This window comes from Pelodiscus sinensis, chromosome 1, assembly GCF_049634645.1.
Source record: "Pelodiscus sinensis isolate JC-2024 chromosome 1, ASM4963464v1, whole genome shotgun sequence".
In the NCBI taxonomy this organism is placed as follows: Eukaryota; Metazoa; Chordata; order Testudines; family Trionychidae; genus Pelodiscus; species Pelodiscus sinensis.
Window position 1 is genome coordinate 98513072 of NC_134711.1, and position 18765 is coordinate 98531836.

The following is an 18765-nucleotide window of genomic DNA, read 5'->3' on the forward strand; positions in this document are numbered from 1 at the left end:
CTACTTTAACGTAAGAACTCTTGTGCTAAAGAGTTTTTGCGCAAGATCACGCCAGTGTAGACGTAGCCTTACAGACACAAGATGATGAAAACTGTATGAAATCAGTTCAGCTCAAAGGCCTTCTACAGAGAGTATACCACTATTAGCTCGTATTGTAACACCAGTAACCTTTTAGAAGGCAATAGGTTAGCCGCCCAGTAGAGCAGGGTGCAGCTATACTTACGTCTATCACACCGAGGGCCAAATTTATTAGGGTCTGAACAGAACTGACAGTGGGATCCTTGAAATCCATCAGTACAAATACAAGTTCCATTTCCTTTCATTCCATCCATACACTGCAACATAGAAGATACAGGATTTATATTAACACCAGTTGCCCTAGGGATGGAGCAGGCTTTGGCATTAGGCAGGCAGGATAAGGGATGCCCTGAAGGCAGGGTGATGGGATGGCTTCTGGAGTGGCCCAGTGGATAGGGCATTTGCCTGGGGAGTACACAGAGTGGCTGGCTCAAGTCCTATCCCCCCGACCTGCCCACAGAGGTAGCCAGTGGGGGCACTAACACCAGCCACCCCAGGGTTGGAGCAGGCCTTGGTCCCAGCAAGGCAGCATAGGGATGCCCTGGAGAGGCCCAGTGGATAGGGCATATATATAATGTTAATAAAACTCCCCCCTTTTTTTTACTCCTTAGGGGAAAAGTTGCATACTGACTTGGTCTTGTCTATGCCATGGTAGTAACAGCATCCTCTTTAAATGCAAGAAGAACCTCAACATCATGATAAAATATTTTTTTCTTGTGGAAACTTTCTCCCAGTGCTTGTTTCTTCCCTACTCCCGTAGCCCATAATTCCATTCTCTTTCTCAATTTTAAAGTTAAAATGATTACTTTTATTTGTAGTTTTTGCCTCAGACAACTCTGGCCACGAGAGTGGGTCACTTAAAATCCAAACAAACCCAATACAGTGTATTAAAACCACAGAATTGTATGTTTTAGAAAGCTGAGGGATTCCACCATCTTTCCCCTTCTACATCAGGGCTTTTGACTCCCATACTGCCAACGAAAACTGTGTGCCTCTTGCAATACTATTCACATTTGTTAGTGCTAAGGAATGAAGAGACTCTAAACATTTCCCAACTCAGCCTGCCCCTACCCCCAAATGGAAGTGTAATATGCTGCTGGTTTCTCCATGTACCTGTCCATTTCCTGAGCAGGGTTTGGAAAATCCTCCTGGACACTGATTGCAGTCTGGCCCAGAGAAGCCATTGCAACACTTAGGCTCCTGTGAAGTAAAACACATACTACTGTATGGCATGCAAAATAACACTTTAGTTTTCCCAGCTGCAGGCTTGAGGGACAGACCAATCATTCAGGGCTAGACAGGTTTAGACAGTGCTATTTCAGCACAACTCAGCACTGTGGTTGAGCTAGAGCAACACTGTCCTAGCATCAATGTTCCTTCTAATTTTTTCTGTCTGTGGGCAGAATACATTTTATGTGCACTGAGACATGTGCAGATTTGCAACCAGCAATAGAATTACATGCTGCAGGCTGTGGGCAGCTGTGAGCACTCTGCTAATCAGCTGGGTAGCACTTGAATCTCTCCTGTGTGGCCACCCAAGCACTCAGCTTACAAGGAACAATGTCTAGCATCAGCTGCAACCTGTCTCCCAAAGCTTCTTAGTGCATATAATGGGGCAAACCAGGCCCTGTGGCTAGAAAGGGCCATAGAGAAGTCCTCCAGGCCTGCTAGAAAGGCTGGGGAGGGGCAAGACCAGCCAATTGGGGGCCAGGAAAGAGTACATGGGAAGCTACCGCACCAGAGTCAGTGCAGTTGCAGCCCAGACCTGGAAAGGAAGAGGTTGGGGTGGCTAGCTGGCTGGCAGAACCAGGGACAGCTCCTAGGGGAGAGCTGTTGAGAGACTGATGGACTTGAAGGAAACCCCTGAGCCAAGGGCAAAAGAGTTGTCTCCAAGAGGGAGGCCCTGGAGGCACCACTCTCCTTCAGAGTGAAGCAACAAATAGTAGAAATGGCATAGAACTGAGAGCCACTCTACAGAGGGGACAAGAGTGGGCCACTGAGAGGTGTATCCCGGAATGGATTGTGATTTCACACTGGAGGGCTGAGTAGCCAAAAGGGCTGAAGACTGAGGCAGTGCAGGTACACGCACTCAGCCAAATGGGGCTGCTCGCAGGAGGTGAGTGCCACCACATTACAGTTCATGATGCAATGAACAAACTGTTACACACATGTAAGCTTTATGGCCATATGGAGAAGGGGCTCTGAAACAGACAACAGTCTGAGGTGCTGTACACCCATACGGGGAGTGCTTGTACTCTGAAATCAGGGACTGCAATTCTGCTTGGCCCAGATACTGAGGTGTACATGTCTTATTTCCTCTTCACCTGCTTCACCACCAATGGGCACCCATATCAGGCCTAGCTATAACCTAGCTAAATCATTATTTTCTGTACAAAATTTTTTATTCAGGAAGGGGGTTGTTACACTGATTCATGAATATAAAGGCATGGAATATGTGGTGGAGAGAGCTTATAGGTTTGGCTAATTCATTGGGAACTATGGGTCCAAAGGCCTCTCTTGGCTTAGAGATTTGCAGGCACCTAATATATATGATTAAATCCAGAAACCTAAATAGAAAGGAAAAAAAAAAAAAGAAACGTGGAAAATTAACATTACTGAATTGTGATTGACAATTTTGTAAGGATTAGACCTATGCACAGGAGGCAAAATGGAGTAAAATCCTTGCAAGTGTTTGGCGATTCACTGCCACCGAACAGCACATAAAGTCTTGGAAGAATAACATATACAGCTAGTGTTGCTAATTGTCAAACTGTGCAGTCATTTATAGAAGCGGCCATACAAATCAATGAAAAGTGTTTGGGTGGTGTTGAGTTTAACAAGAACGAAAACCTGAGTTATATAAGAAAGTTCTGAACAGAAATGTGTGGCAACTACAAAGCATAATCAGAAAAGCAGAGGGAAGAATCAGTAGAGGAGCTATGTATCTGGTTCGTCCTTTAGCTCAAGAGCTATGATAAGGGAGACCTCTAGATGCTGCACACATTCAAAAGTAAAATTAGCAAAGGCCAACAGCAATATCTGGGCTGATTTCTATATGAAACTTGTGTAATTTCTTACCTTTATTGTTACATTGCAGTACCTGGCGCAGCCGGCTGTTGGATAGGACAGGGCTTCATAAACACATCGACGTCTTGAAAAAGCCTAGCACATGAACATATTTCTATGTAGATATTCAAGACTGCAATACAGGTTAAACCTCTCTGGTCTGACACCCTTGGGACCTGACTGGTGCCAAACTAGAGAATATGCCGAACCACAGGAAGTTAATATTGTCTAGCAGCATTACCAACACTTCTACTGATTACTGGGCTCTTAGAAGACATTTAGGGATAAATTAGAGCTAAATAACAGCACAAAACATTGAAAGCCATTGAGAGGGATGAGAGGGACAAGGCTGGTGAGCAGAAAGCAATGGGAACAGGAATGGATTGAAGCGGAGTTTGAGAGACTGATGAAGAAAGAGGGTTAGAGCAAACAGCCAATCACCATAGGACAGAGAACAGCCAGTCAAAACTAAAGAGGTCACTGCTATGACTCCTTCTGGCCCTACCAACCAGAGTCTCTGATAAGAAGGGAGATACCACATTGGTACCAGTGCTCTCAGGGTATGTGCACATGTCTACTGTGTACAGTTTTTGGTCCATTCAATTGCTGTGCCTCATTTTATCCCTTTCTCCCTTATAGGGTGCCCACATTGCCATTGTGGCAATTCTTGTGTCCACACTGCCATTGAGTTCTTTCAACAGAAAGTCAAAAAAACTGAGGGGGTTTTCCAACGGTGGTAAACCTCTTCCTACAAGGAAGAAGACTTTTTCCGAAAAAGCTTTTTCAGAAAAAGGTGTGTGTGGATGCAGAAGAGGCCTCCAGGAAATAATACAGGTGCCTTGTTAGCCACTCTGTCCGGAGTAATCACAACTTAAATGTGAGAGAGCGCCCAGTCAATGTGGACACTATCTTTCGAAAAAGCAGACTGCTTTTTCATTGCGCTTTTGCTATGTGGACGTTCTCTTTCGAAATAAGCTTTTCCGGAAGATCTCTTTCAGAAAAGCTTCTTTCGAAATAAGCCTGCAGTCTAGATGTAGCCATAGCTATAGTTCCTGCTTGGGGAATTTCTGCTCCTAGTACCGTCTGCGTTCCTTGGTGCACCTTTCCCACCCAATCCCAAACTTTTCAACTCCTGTTGTGACATGGACAAGTGAAGGGTAAGTGTCAGCATATGTACTGCATGTGGCATTGGCTCTTTGGAGAGAAGCAAAGCATTATGTTTGTGGCCGAGTTGCTCAAGTACAGCAGTGATGGCTACTTGTACAAAACTTTGAGGCCGCTATCTCCCAGTAAGATGAATATTACTGTTTTCCCAAAATGCCCAGTAGAAGAACTTAGTTATTGTTTGTATTAGAGAAATTCTTTAAACAATATTATAAACCTTTTTGCAGTATCTATATAGGAAGTTTACTTACTATAGGCTTTGAGTTCCCTGGGCAAGCGCTTCTGTAGAAAATGGAACATTTTACACAGGTACCCTGAATGGAGACAGTACAAAATCACATTTTAGGAAGGCTACAGTGATCTCTGATAAACTTAATTCAGTTATGCCAAGAATCACAGAACTAAGCAACAGCACTAGAACTGGGAATTCTGCCTCATCAGATCTCCAATAAACATTAATTTTATCTTTTTATGCTTCCACCTGCCTCCTTTTCCCATCTTCTTGACCTTTTCCAATTCCTTCCCTTCCTGAATGCTTTTGCTTTATCACCCTTTTCTTACCACCTTTTAGCTCACTATCACACATGGTCGATTTAGGGCTGTGTGACAATGACAGAGACAAAAAAGCTACAGCAGTAATGAGATGATTTAGAATTAACTGCCAGGTTTAAAGATGTTGAGTCATAAAAACTCAACATCTAATAGTTAAGGAAGCTGTGTGAATATCTGAGTTTTTGCTTTGCTGACCAAACCCATAAAAGTATTTAATAATAAACCCATTTTGGGTTGACCTAAAACAATGGTTTAAACATTGTCGAGGAACCAGAAAAATCTAAAATATTTTGTTCTTGAGGTTTTCTGACTTTTCCAAAATTAAAAATGAAGTGAAATTCAAAACTAAAGGTCATTTCAAATTGAAGAACAAACTTTTTTTGAAAAATGTAGAAATGTTTATAGCCCTTTAAAATTTTTTTAAATCAAAATAGCTTGGTAAACTGTTACACAAATTCATCAAATGTTTCAGTGGATACTGAATCTGCACTTTTTATTGAAAAAGTTTCATCCGAAAATGTTCACCCAGCTTTAATGGCTCTGGTGAGGATATAGAGTTTGTCAAAGTTTGAAAATGGTTCTCCAGGTCCTGCTTGGATTAGACTTCTTACCACTAATGATGTCTCCCCCCCCCACCATCCCCAGTCTCAGAAGGAAATTGGAATAATCTGAGCGATTGACAAAGATGTTTCATGATTTCCATAATGTTTAAGAGCCTGATCTGCAGTATTTATGTCCACAGATTTTTCATGGGAGACTGTGGGAATTTTATTTGTGAAAGAACTGAGAATCAAGCCTTAGAATGTTCCATGTTTTGGATTTCCACATCTGCAATGTTCTACAATGCACACAGGATCAGATATATAAAGGTATTCAGGCACTTCAAGATGCAGATAGGTGTCTAGTAGGAACTTTTGAAAACAACATGTGATTTTTAGATACCCAATACACTGAGAATCAATGGGAGTTAGGCACCTTGTCTGTTTAGGAGTTTCTGAAAATCTCATTAATCCCTTATCTTTGTAAATCTGGCCCACAGTTATGTGGAATATACAATTCTTTCTAATGATACCAATATTTCCACTATTCAGTGTCACACAAGTCACTTAATTACTCACTTTCCTGGATAGGGATTTGTCTTTGTTACAGGCCCAGACTTGGCTAACATGTCCTCCCTTGATGCTGACAATGCTGTTGATTTGCACAACCTACATGTTTTCTGAAATGCATGAAGTAACACTTCCATGGTTCATTTTGGCTCTTATATTAAAGTATTCCAGTTAGTGACTAGAATAGCACTGGAAGGTCGCTGTGGGTTATTTGAATACTTTGAAACCTGGAATACTTACTAGAAGTGTGACTCATGGTATTGTTCTAGAACTGGACGATTTGTTTTTTGTAAATGCAGATTTGGGTTGAACAAAACATTTCAGGAATTAACGTTAGCTTTGGCAAATTATTTCAGGCAGGAAACAAACAGAAATGCTGAATGTGTAAATTTTTCATGTAAACATTTTTTAAATGAAGAGTTTCCCTTTTCACTTTGAATTTTACCAGATTTTCTTTTAGAAAAAGGTTAAACAACTTCATTTTGACCTCAAACAACTTTTATATGTATTTTTCTGTTTGACCTCTGGATTGAAACATTTCAACAGGTCTAATGTTACTATTATGCATGTGTTTTGTTGCTATGGTTTTGAGTTCTTATACATCTAATAATACATCTACATCAGTGGTCTCCAACCTTTTTACACCCAAGATCACTTTTTAAGTCTCAGAACAGGCGAAGATCTACTGCCCCGCCCCTTCCTTGAAGCCCCACCCTCTCTATTCTCCTGTCCATCACTTGCTATCCCCAGCCCTTATACACTCTGTTAAACAGTTTATTTTTAAATTATGCAATATACAAAATTAAAATCACATGTTTATAGTTATGAAATAAATGGTCTGTTTTTAATTCATGCTATTTAAATGTCAAATGAAGCATTTACAATTATACATTTTGTTCTCTATTTTGTAAATCTAAAATCAAGTATTGATAATTATATATTTTTTCTTCCTATAACAAAGTCTTAGTGTAACACCTGTGATTGAACAGTATCTGCCAGTGTCTTGAAGTCTGGGTTGTAGTCTGAGACTGTATACGACTAGCAGTCTACCAGATGGGCATCTGTGATCCTGCACTCAGCTTGGGAAGCTTGCTCCAGCACAGCTGGAGCTAGACGCAGCCTCCCTAGGCTGAGCGCAGGGCAGCCGGGCTGGAGGGAAGAGAAGTGGCTGCCTGGCCAGCTGGCCATGGGGCTCAGCCAGGGTGCACCAAGCTCCACATGGGCAGGCGCAGAGGAGAAGCCGCCGATCAGCTGGAGCACGGGGCAGCCTCTTTCAGCTGAAAGCCACAGTCAGCTTGCTGGGGTGTTTCAGCCCTCCTGACCTCCCAGCTCCCACCATTCCTTGCAGCTATTCACCTGTGTTGTTGCTCGGTGAGTAGCAGCTCCTCAAATGAGGAAATCTAATGTAAATTTACTGCACATGCATGCAGTTCAGAGAGGGCTCAAGAGCTACTCTTAGAGCCCCTGAGATCTACCGGTAGATTGCGATCTACTGGTTGGTGACCACGTATCTACATTATAGTGCTTTTCATCCATATATTTCATAGCACCGTATAAAGCATTATTCTTGTTTGTCAGATAGAAAAGCTAAGGTACAGAGAGATTAAGTTACGCAAGTCAATGGTAGACCAGAGTACAGAACCCAGGTATTCTGGTACCCAGTCCAGAATGCAAATATCTGTTGTGATAAAAGGTCAGCAGCTTTACATTGGGTTACTTATTTGTAACATAGAAAACATAGTCATTCAGATCTCCATCTTTAAAATGCCTATCATTGTTGCAAGCTATGTTAATCAACGCAGGAAATGAATCCTACTCAGTTGAAAAGGTTTCTTTTAAAGAACTTGAAATACTAATGTATTTTAGGTATTGCTCAATTTCCTTGCCAGGAACTGTTGTGTGGCATTGTACCCGGTTTATGATTCTGCTACACACAGGCCACTTAGTTATTATTGCCATGGTTAATGGCTGTTTATCATCATCTCTTGTTTCATTTAATTAAAAATGGATGTTGTTGAATTCAACTGAGGTTTGGTTTCAGAATTATGTTCTGAGATTTTCATTGTTTTGCAATATTCTTCTGTTACTATATTGTATCACTGAGCCAGAAATTTCTTTGGCCCAGATATGTACTTGAGTGTGATCCAAGAATAGATGATCGGACCAACACTTTCAGCGGACAAACAGCTTCACCTGTCAATCATTCTTCTATTGCCAAAGCCCTATAATATGCTACTCAAACGGAGTTTGTTGTGGGAAACTCAATTATTCAAAATACGTACGTTTCGTGTTTCCTAAGCTGAAGAAATAAGGTGCAAAATGGAGCACAGTCAAGTCCATCTTTTGTATTTACTTAACTGTGTTTTCTTCATGCTTCATAAAAAGAAAATGATTGATCTTAAATAGTTACCATGGGAACTGGAAGTGGCCACATACTGGTATAAGCACAAGTGGAACTCTGAGAGGGAGATGGTTTGGCTGGAAAGATAACTCATTTTAAAGGATCACTATAGAAACTGAATGAGAATACAAGGTGAGATGGGATGCGCTCATGCGAGGTTCTGTCTAGCAACTGTGCAGTTTACATGCTATATTCTTTGCAAGGCTTTGTATAGTGTCCAAAATATTACCATACATTTTTCTGATTTCTCTGATGTTGCATTAAAGAGAACATTAAAATACCATGCACACAGGGTGTAGTGGCTACTGTCATAAGCCTTGTTGTACTGGCTTTCCTTACCATTTTAATTTCATTCCTTTCCCCATCACATCTGTGTGGTAGAATAGGAACAATGGAGGGAGGAATAAGAACACCTGCAAGAGTGTATATTCGACCATTTTTGGCAGCAATATCTGTTTCTTCTGTTTCTTCACCATTCACCAAGATTTGTCCCTGCAGAATAAAAAAAATTGAAATTATCCTTGAAAACGGTTTCCCCACTGTCTCAGAATGTTCTTGTATTATTGTTTGTAGTCACAAAATGGTTTAGCTCCTGATTCAGTTAATTGGCATCCCCTATCTTTCACATCCCAAAAGCAAATGTGTACAGGCATTTCCCCTCTTCCTTTATATCTGGTCCACAAACGTAAGAGCAACATCTGAGCATAAATAATTAATACTCTCAGCTCTCTTGAAGTAAGAGTCTAATCAACTTCCACTGAAATCAGTGGGAGTCTTCCCATTGACTTTAGTAGGTATTGGGCTGGGTCCATAGTGTCATCACAGTTTTACAGGTGGGAGGAAAATGAGAGAGAGAGAGAGAGAGGTTGTGATATGGTCATAGGGACTCAGTGAAAGAACCAAAGCTGGAAGTAATTCTGTCCATGCTCCTTGGCACCTGAACAGCTCTCTGTTATTCTGCTTTAGTAAATTAATTATATAGATCTAATTTTCATTGATAACACACAATTTTGGCTAATTCACGTGAACAATGCAAGAAAATATGATATATTAATTAGCTTGATTTAATAAATGTCCCCACAGTATTGTTAAAAAAATTGCACACCAAAAGCATTTTTCAAGAGACTAATTTATAGTTTGCTGACTAAAAGTCTGTATCCTGAGCTAAGAATATGAAACAGCACTATTTTTTTAAAGCAAGTTAGAGATTAGACATTTATGTAAGTTTGATTTTTATTTTGTTTCCACTTATGTTCATGAGTAAACACCAGTTGAAATTGATGAGAATTTGTCTGGTGAATACCAAGTGAAAACTAAGGGCACGTCTACACAGTAGGGCTAAAGGTAAAATAAGCTATGCAACTTGAGCTATGTCAATTGTGTAGTTTAACTTGAAATAGCTTATTTCAGCTTTTGGTGCTGTCTACACAGCAGAAAGTCCAAGGTAGAGCACTCTTCCTCTGACTTCCCTTACTCCTCTCTGGGAGCGGCATAACGATCTTGCGCAAAATGGAAGCAGCTACACTGCTTCTTTTTGTGCAGAAACCCCTTGTGCAAAAAGAAACAGCAGAAAATATGCTAATGATATTGCAATTTATGCTAATGAGTCCCTCATTAGCATATTTTCTGACGCAAAAACTCGCACTGTAGACAAAGCCTAGGAGGTTCTGCTGGGATAGCTATACTGGTATAGCTGTATTGGCAAAGCCTTTCCAGTGTAGACAAGCCTGAGACTCAACAATTTGTCACTTGCTCCTAAAGTAAATGGATAAGTGTATCAGAGAGAAAAGATCACGAGTAAAAAGTTAACTTCTCTTCAACTTACATTGCTGGTTGTGTTAAAATAGATGAACTGTCTGGCCATGGTCTTGACATGCTCTATGGAGATGAGGCTAGCAACCTCCAACTGCAGTGAGTAAAAGTGATGAAAATGAACAAAGGAATGTGTGGTAAGGCTTTTAAGCCTACTGTCATACATTCGATCAGAAACAGATTATTAACAAAATGACAAGACATTATGAAAGTGCATCATGAAAAAAGGGGATGTAATCCTGCTGGGGGCTGCTCTGGTGCAGTCCAGTATCAAGGGTCTCCAATCTGGGATACTATGGCTATGTCTACACTGGTGGGTTATTGCGCAAGAATGGCTGTTCTTGTGCGAGAACCCGCAGAGCATCCACACTGCCCGCCCGCTCTTGTGCAAGAAGATTTACAGTACGGCATCAGAAGACAGGGCTTCTTGCGCAAGAGCTACGCTCTTTTTCTAACAAGTGTAAGCCCTCTTGCGCAAGAGGGCAGTGTGGACGCGGGGCAGGGGTTTCTTGTGCAAGAAAGCCCTATAGCTAAAATGACCATCATCAAAGCTTTCTCGCACAAGAGAGTGTCCACACTGCCATGGATGCTCTTCTGCAAAAGCACATGGCAGTGTGGATATGTTCTTGTGCAAGAGTTCTTGCACAAGAACCCTTGTGCAAGATGTTCTTGCGCAAGAACCTGCCAGTGTAGACATAGCCTCTATGTGGCCTTTATCAGGCTTATTAAGACTCTCCTCTCTAGGTTGGTACAGAAGCAGCATGGGACTATGTTCTACTGTTTCGATTCTGGTAGGAAAAAACCGAAAAACCAGGGAACTTGTTTAGATAAAGTAAACCCTTGCCATTCACAGTGGCTGTGTTCCTGGCACCATTGTGAATGGTGAAATTTGCAAATACTGGGAGCCATGGCTCTTGGCCCCTGCGGTGAGCTCTGTGTGGCTCGTGAACTCACCACAGGGGCTGGGAGCAGCAGTAAGTTCCTCACAACTCCTGGCCCTTGTGGGGCTTCTGAACTCACCTGAGCTCCCAGCCTGGGAAGGGATGGGAGACACCCTTGAATCTACAAACCACGAGAGTCTCCAATATTGACAAACCCTCTTCTCTCAGTTTAAACCAGCAGGTGTCAATCTTAATAGCATGAGTTCAGAGTCAGATGTGCTTGTTTGAGTGACATAGATATGTTTAAGAACCTGATCTGCATTATCATCTCATATCAGTAGTTTAGCAAGTTCCAGTTGCAAGGCGTGATCCTGTATTCACCTGGATTATATCTTAATAGCAAAAAAGATGTATTTAGATAAAAATGTATTTTGATTTAAAATCCTGGCATAGACAAGGCACAATTTTTACCTTGATGTAGCTAGTTGAGGTTAATGCTGTGCACACTCTCTGGGGTTGATAATAACTAGCTACATCTAATTAAAAACTATAGTACCATATCTCAATTAGGAGTTTACACTGGGGCTACGTCTAGACTACATCCCTCTGTCAGTAGAGGGATGTAAATGAAACACTTCGAAAGTGCAAATGAAGCCGGGATTTAAATATCCCATGCTTAATTTGCATAATCACATAATGGCACTCTTTTGAAAAAGCCCTATTTCGAAATTGAAACCGCAGTCTAGAAACGGGGCATTTTTTCGAAAGATCCTGTAAGCCTTCTAAAAAGCCACGTCTAGACTGCGGTTTCAATTTCGAAATAGGGCTTTTTCAAAAGAGCGCTATTATGTGATTATGCAAATGAAGCATGGGATATTTAAATCCAAGCTTCATTTGCACTTTCAAAGTGCTTCATTTACATCCCTCTGCCGACAGAGGGATGTAGTCCAGACACACCCTGAGTGGGGAGTTTCTATGTTTTTTTTAAAAAAAAAAAAGGGCCTGTTTTGCAGTGAAAACAGTCCTACCCCTGTGCTACCCTGTTGAATAACAACAAATGGAAACTGTGTTTTAAAAAAAGCCTTTGCTTTCAACAATGCAGAATGTTTGAAATCACACTGCATGGGCAGAATGCAGGTTCCCTGGAAATAACTCAAACAGCCACAGGACAGACAATAGACTAGCAGTTTCACTAACCTGTGCATAAGAAACAATGTGGTATCGAATGAGCTCCAGACGTTTCCAGGCACCCTGCACAAATTTCCAAAGGACTTTTTTTAATCCAATGCAGATAGAACAAAACTCATGTGCTTTAAGACAACACGAATCTGTATTTATAAGAATCAGTATTTACATTATCTGAAGAGTTATACCTCTGTAGAAAGCAGATAATCCAGTGCTCCATCTTTCATGTTATCCAAAGCATTGTTGTTTGGAACAAAGATTGTGTAGGGTCCACCATCCTGTTCCAAGACCAGTCCCAGGATAGTTTTCTGTTTTTATTAAAAAAAAAAAAATTACATACTAGCTGTGCTGTGCATTTAAAATTAGCTTTATATAATTCCCCTTCTGTGGTCTTACCTCTAACATGGATCTAAATCGGCTGTATTTTCTATTGTCTTGAATCACTTTCATTATGGTCTCCTAAAAATGTATATGTAATTGTTGTTACAATATTGTTACATTAGAAAGGCAATAACTAATGCATTTAAGTATCAAAGGGGTAGCCGTGTTAGTCTGAATCTGCAAAAGTGGTGAGGAGTCCTGTGGCACCTTCTAGATTTACCGAAGTGTTGGAGCATAAGCTTTAGTGGGCAAAGACCCACTTCATCTGACGCATCTGACGAAGTGGGTCTTTTCCCATGAAAGCTTATGCTCCAACACTTCGGTTAGTCTAGAAGGTGCCACAGGACTCCTCACCGCTAATGCATTTAAGATTTATTTGTTACAGGATCTTAACTGTTCTATCAATAGTAAAATATACTGTCATGCTCATAAATCCTGGTTTACTTGAATTATTGAATGAATCTCGATCATTAAAGACCTGGTTATATTGATTATTTTTGTTTATTATGTGTACTGCTGTCAGACTTAGACCCACTGACTGAGATCAGAGCCCCATTATAATAGGCACTGTATTTTCCCATAGTAAGAGATGGCCCTACCCAGAAAAATTTACATTCCAAGTTCACAAGACACACAGATGATGGTAGTATTGAAGGATTATTATCTGTATTTCCCAGTGAGACAGTGAAGTACAGAAAAATTATGGTCTTGCCCATGGTCACACTGCAACAGGTGTCTCGAGAAGGTATCTGAGGTTGGGCACTGAAAAATTAAGACATCTAAAATTAGTGGTCATTTTTCAAAGTCGTGGCCTTCAGTATTTTGGTTGCTGGTTGAATGTAACGCACATCAGGAGCTATGTCAAAGTCACTACCATCTAATGCAGGGCTACTCAACACGTGGCCCATGGGCCGCATGTAGCTCACGGTCCATTTGTTTGCGGCCTGTGGTGCGGCTAGGGTTTACACGGGGCTCAACACAAGGCCTGAGGGTGGGAGTCAAAACAAAAAAGTAGTCAATATAATGGACTTCTGTTGATATGCGTTTTAGTAGTTAAATTCCTGAACTGTCATTGCTCATTAAAAGTGGGTGGAAATCCAGTAAATATTACATTTTATTAATATCAGCAGAACTGTCTTAAATGGGGCCTGTGTGTTGTGTAGTCTTGCCATAATCTTTGTATTCAAACCCATCGGTGTGAAAGATGTTGTTTACTTATATTTGCATATGTAATTGCATGTATATGCAACCACACTTGAGTTGTGGTGCTGTATCATTGTGGCCCCCAGGGTTTCCAAAGTTGAGTAGACCGGATCTAATGACTGTTCTGTAACATGAGTGGATTGATGGGTTTAGTCCAGTTCCAGTGAACAGATGGTCATTGCAACTGACCCCTTTCATTGACTCTCTCAACAGAGAAGTAAATATCTGAATGGAATGAAAACTACATCGCTACCTTCTTTTGGATGGTGTCCCTGCAAGTTAGGATTAAGGCATTTTGGCAGGTCGAATGAGGAAACTTGTACGGCTGCTCTCCATCGGGCATTTTTCATGAGCACAAATATATTTAAAAGTAATATTAAAAGTCTCATTGACACTTGCATATGAGCATGAGACCTCACCTCTTTACTGCTCCCAAATGTTGGTGCCACATTGTCCATAGCTTTGTCAATAATGTGCAAAATTCCGTTGGAAGCAATTATATCCCCCTGTAACAGTTTTCCTTTCTTCTTACTTCCCTGAATCCTAATTTTTATTTGATTGTCCTAAAACAAGAGAGAGAATAGGTTCTAAATCCTTTTTGTTGGAGCTGTTGCATTTCTGTGAGGAGTCTGATTTGCAAACAGCATATATCTTTCAGGGCCATCACCTGAAATTTAATCTATTGGGTGTTAGGCCCTGCCTCACAGCTCATGAAAGGAAATGGAAAGATTCCCAGAGACTTCAGAGGACTTTGGAGATGGACCATATTGCTTGGTTACAGGACGGCAAAGTTCAGAAGAGAAGCAAGGATGGTAAAGAGCATTAGCTTAATGGTGAGGAGAAGGATTTAGGTTTGAACTAATACAACTCTGACAGACACTAATGAAAATCTGTCAGGAAACCATTTAAAATGTGATTGCAGCTAATGGATAAATTCCAACAGTCTTGAGGGAATACAAACCATTTCCTTATATTATATATATTTAAAACAACAAAATGTTGCTGATCATGCTTTGTACTGACATCTGCCGGAAACCTCATAGCTTCAGACTGCATTTATGCTTTCCTGGTTTAAATGGAATAATTGTTGAAAATAAAAAACAAGTCAGATCTCTTTTCTTAGGTCTGGTTTGCACTAGAAAATTAGATCAGCATAACTGTATCATTTAGGGCAGCACAAAAATCCATCTCCCATCCTGACCAGTGTATTTAAGATGACTTAAGTGTCCCTGTGTTGAACAGAACTAGACTGACAAAATAATTTTTCCATTACCCTAGCTATTACTTCTCAGGGAGATGACTTAGCTATGCTGACAAGAGAAACCCTTGTGTCAGCACAGGTAGGGGCTACAGTGATGCGCTACAGCTGTGCAGTGCAGTTGTGCAGCTGTAGCAGGTCAAGTATAGAAATACCCTTAGATGCTGCTGATCTGCTAAAAGAAATAAGGAGAGCTGGATTTCAATCATTATAAAGGCTTAAGAGATCAAGAGAAATTTGTTTGGCTAAGAACATTACCTGCTGTTAAAGAGCATTTTAAAATGTAGTACACATACATACAGAAATCATTCATAATGAAACTCCAAATGTGCATCACTGAAGTTACACCAGACTGCACTTTATCCCACCTTTTCACAATCTGCTTGCCATATTGATTGTATTTATCTTGATGACTTATTTGGAATATGTCTTTCAAAAGGGTGACCAAACTGTGGTTCAATGGACCACAAGTCTCTGTAATTCTGCTGTGATTGCTCTTCTCCATACAGAGGTACCAGGCCCTTTCTACTGTCTTGTGTCTCCATCTGAGTGGCCTCCACTCTATTTTCCTTACTACAGGCAGTCCCCGGGTTACGTACAAGATAGGGACTGTAGGTTTGTTCTTAAGTTGAATCTGTATGTAAGTCGGAACTGGTACATATTGTAGGGGAAACTCTAGCCAAACATTTCTCCAGACCTCAGTTTTATTCTCCCACACCTCACTTCCCTCAGTCCTTTATTCTCAAGCTGAGGTGTCTGCTGAGAAAAGCCGCTCCACGTCTCCCTGGTCTGCTGGGGGCGGCTCTTGCTTCGCGTCTCCCTGGTCTGCTGGGGGGAAGCAGCTAGTGCGGGGTTGCCTCACCCTGTTTGTAAGTAGGGATCCGATGTAAGTCGGATCCATGTTACCCAGGGACTGCCTGTATTTATTTAGATTCCAGGATTGTGCCCATCACTGTGGTGAAGGGGAGCATGCTGGCCACATCTCTGTTTACAAGGATTTTATTTTAGAGAACATCTTTTCTTTGTTATGCTAGAACTCTAAGGGTGAATTTCCTGCCTTTGCCAACATCAGTGGGAGCATTGCTATTGACTTTAGTGGGGCTAGGACTTTACCTTAGCCCTCTGCAATGTTTGGAATCTGGCTGTTGTACTGGACTGCATTTCCTAGACAGAAATCTAAATGTACCCTGCCATCTCAGATTGAATGGGACTATCATTCTCCTTGTTAAAGTAAAAGACATATGAAGTCTCCTGCTGGTACTACTGCCATAGCAAAATCCAGACATGCTCTTACCTTATCACCTCTTAATATCTCCCCGGGCTTTCCAGTCAAGGTATAAATTGTGTCTGTGTTATTCAAGCTATTGGTATTCAGCTGACCAGCAATTATATGGAGTTTTACAAAGTACTGGGCATTCTCCTTATTGCTTAGGAGGTCCTTTATCTAGAAGAGCAGAGAGACAGTGATTTCTGGTTTTATATATTACAGACTTCATTTAAAAAAAAACAAAAAAAAACCCTCTGAGTTCTTGCTCTGTGCATTTATTTTTACAATTGATATGTCTGAATCCTATGTGGTTAATTCAGTACACAACTTCCCAAAATGAAGAGCCTTCAGGCCTTCATCCAAGGCTCACTGAAATCAATAAGAGTCTCTCTGACCCATGCACTTTATACACTCATGCTTAATCTTAAACATATGATTAGTCCCACTGACTTCAAAGCAATGGCTGGATGGTCAACACTTTGAAAATCAGGTTACTTTTTTAGGCACAGGAATATAGATGGTGAAACAGAGCTGACTGAAAATAATTGTAAATAACTATATACCTATAGGTGCAAATGAAAGTAACAAAACTTAAAGATTTAAAGTAAGACTGCGTTATAGCCAGATTCAATAAATAGAGAAGAAAGACTGAAAGAGAAGTTCTGTATAAGTTCAAAAGCTTCTCTCTCACCAACAAAAACTGGTCTAATAAAAGATGCTACCTTACCCACCTTGTCTCAAAACAACAAAGACTTTTTTTGTTGTTTCAACTGTGGAGAGATTTGTTTTACAGTTCGAAATCATACTAGCTTGAAAAGGTTCTATGGAATCCAAAATATCAACACACATCTGACTTTTTTAATTTGTCAAAAATCTCTCCCACACTTACATTAATTCCTTTGAATCCTTTGTTTGTTGGCAGCAAAATAGTAAATGGTCCCAGACTACTCAGAGGCCATTCGTAGACGTTTTCTTACAAGAAACAACAAATGACAAAGTGAATACCATGAGGGATTGTGGAGTCTGTTCTATACAATGTAAGGTGTACTGTCAATGCCAAAAAAGCAGAATAACAATACCTGTGAGTTAAAATTTAACAGCTAAATAACTGTATGATTGGCTTGGAATATGAGCAGTAAATTATGGGTGGAATCCAATCATCATTGCACCTACTATATAAGGTGAGGCAAACACATTTAGAATGGTTTTTAGTAGTGGAACAGAAACCAGTGCAGGCAAACACATTTAGAACAGTTTTTGGTAGTAGAATAGAAACCAGTGCAAGTGTTGAAAACTGATTTTCATCAGCCTTGCATTAGTTTCTCTCCAGGAAAACAGGTTTGCTATTAAAAAAAAATGCTGTCCTTCAGGGACTTTCCAATTAATTGCTGGCAGTGCAAATATCAAAGAACATTTAGCTAGGTAATAAAAGTTAATTTGCTATTCAGGGTGACATACCATTTGCAAAACAGCACTAATAACACTCATAGCACTAATGTTATAGTGAAGCCCAGTATTAAACCCTGTTTTCAGAGGTTTAAAATTATAGCTGGGCTGAGTGAAAACTGCATTTTGTTCAAACCAAAACAATTTGTGAGTTTGTCATGAATTTGCCAAATGCTTTTGGCCAACACTTTTTTGTGCTAGATTCACAAGAGGACTTAGTCAACAATGGAGGAAGAGCACCTATAACGTTTAGCGTAGTGATTGGGGCTCTCATCTTGGATATGGGAGGCCCAGATGTGAATTTGAGATGGGATTCAATTTTTCCTGTTAAAGTTGCTTCATTGTGTATACAATATTTGAGAAGATATTGAGCCACAATGTAAGGAGGGTTCTATAGCCTGGTGATTAGGATATTCACCTGGGTTAAGTCCCTGTTTCAGAGCAGGAATTCAAATCTGGGTCTCAGAGCTAGAAATTTATTTTTAAACAAATATAAAGAGTCTTCTTTTCTTTTCTAAGTCCCTGAAATTACAGAGGCCCTGCAGCCCATGTGCTCTGAAAACCCACCAAAGTGAGGGCTAAATGTAGAATGTATCCAAATAAATAAGTCCAAGAGTTATCTATCGGAGCCCTCTGTGATTAGAAGAATACTCCAGGGAGACCAGTGGAGGAGGAGCCTCTTCCTCTTGGCAGAAATTGAGTTCTCATTCTTAATTTCAAAAACTGGGCCGAAACTTATCTTAACTCACATGGCATTTTGCCAGATGGCTTGAGAGCCTTTGCAATCATCTGTCATTCAGTCTGACTAAACTAACGCAACACTAGATACTTCAAGGGATACTTTACCAGGGGCAGAGTGAGAGACCCTCAGACTTTTGGTGGTCCTGGGAGTTTCTAGGCTTCAGGCTTGACGTTGTTTCTTTGCTGACTGCTCGTCAGACTAAATCTACATTATTTTCCTT

The 18765-nt window shown here is 40.6% G+C and overlaps 1 protein-coding gene across 2 annotated transcripts in view; it reads right to left on the reverse strand.

Moving 5' to 3' along the window:
- Positions 1–18765, reverse strand: part of STAB2 (stabilin 2) — a 146873-nt gene that overhangs the window by 94037 nt on the left and 34071 nt on the right. For both annotated transcript variants that reach the window (XM_075938882.1, XM_075938875.1), the window contains 12 exons: positions 17247–17329; positions 16385–16534; positions 14252–14395; positions 12645–12707; positions 12437–12556; positions 12261–12314; positions 10196–10276; positions 8710–8862; positions 4560–4622; positions 3157–3240; positions 1192–1278; positions 224–335 (listed from right to left, as the gene is read on the reverse strand). In XM_075938882.1, the coding sequence (XP_075794997.1) occupies positions 224–335; positions 1192–1278; positions 3157–3240; positions 4560–4622; positions 8710–8862; positions 10196–10276; positions 12261–12314; positions 12437–12556; positions 12645–12707; positions 14252–14395; positions 16385–16534; positions 17247–17329 (1194 nt within the window). The remainder of the gene's footprint in view (positions 1–223; positions 336–1191; positions 1279–3156; positions 3241–4559; positions 4623–8709; positions 8863–10195; positions 10277–12260; positions 12315–12436; positions 12557–12644; positions 12708–14251; positions 14396–16384; positions 16535–17246; positions 17330–18765) is intronic.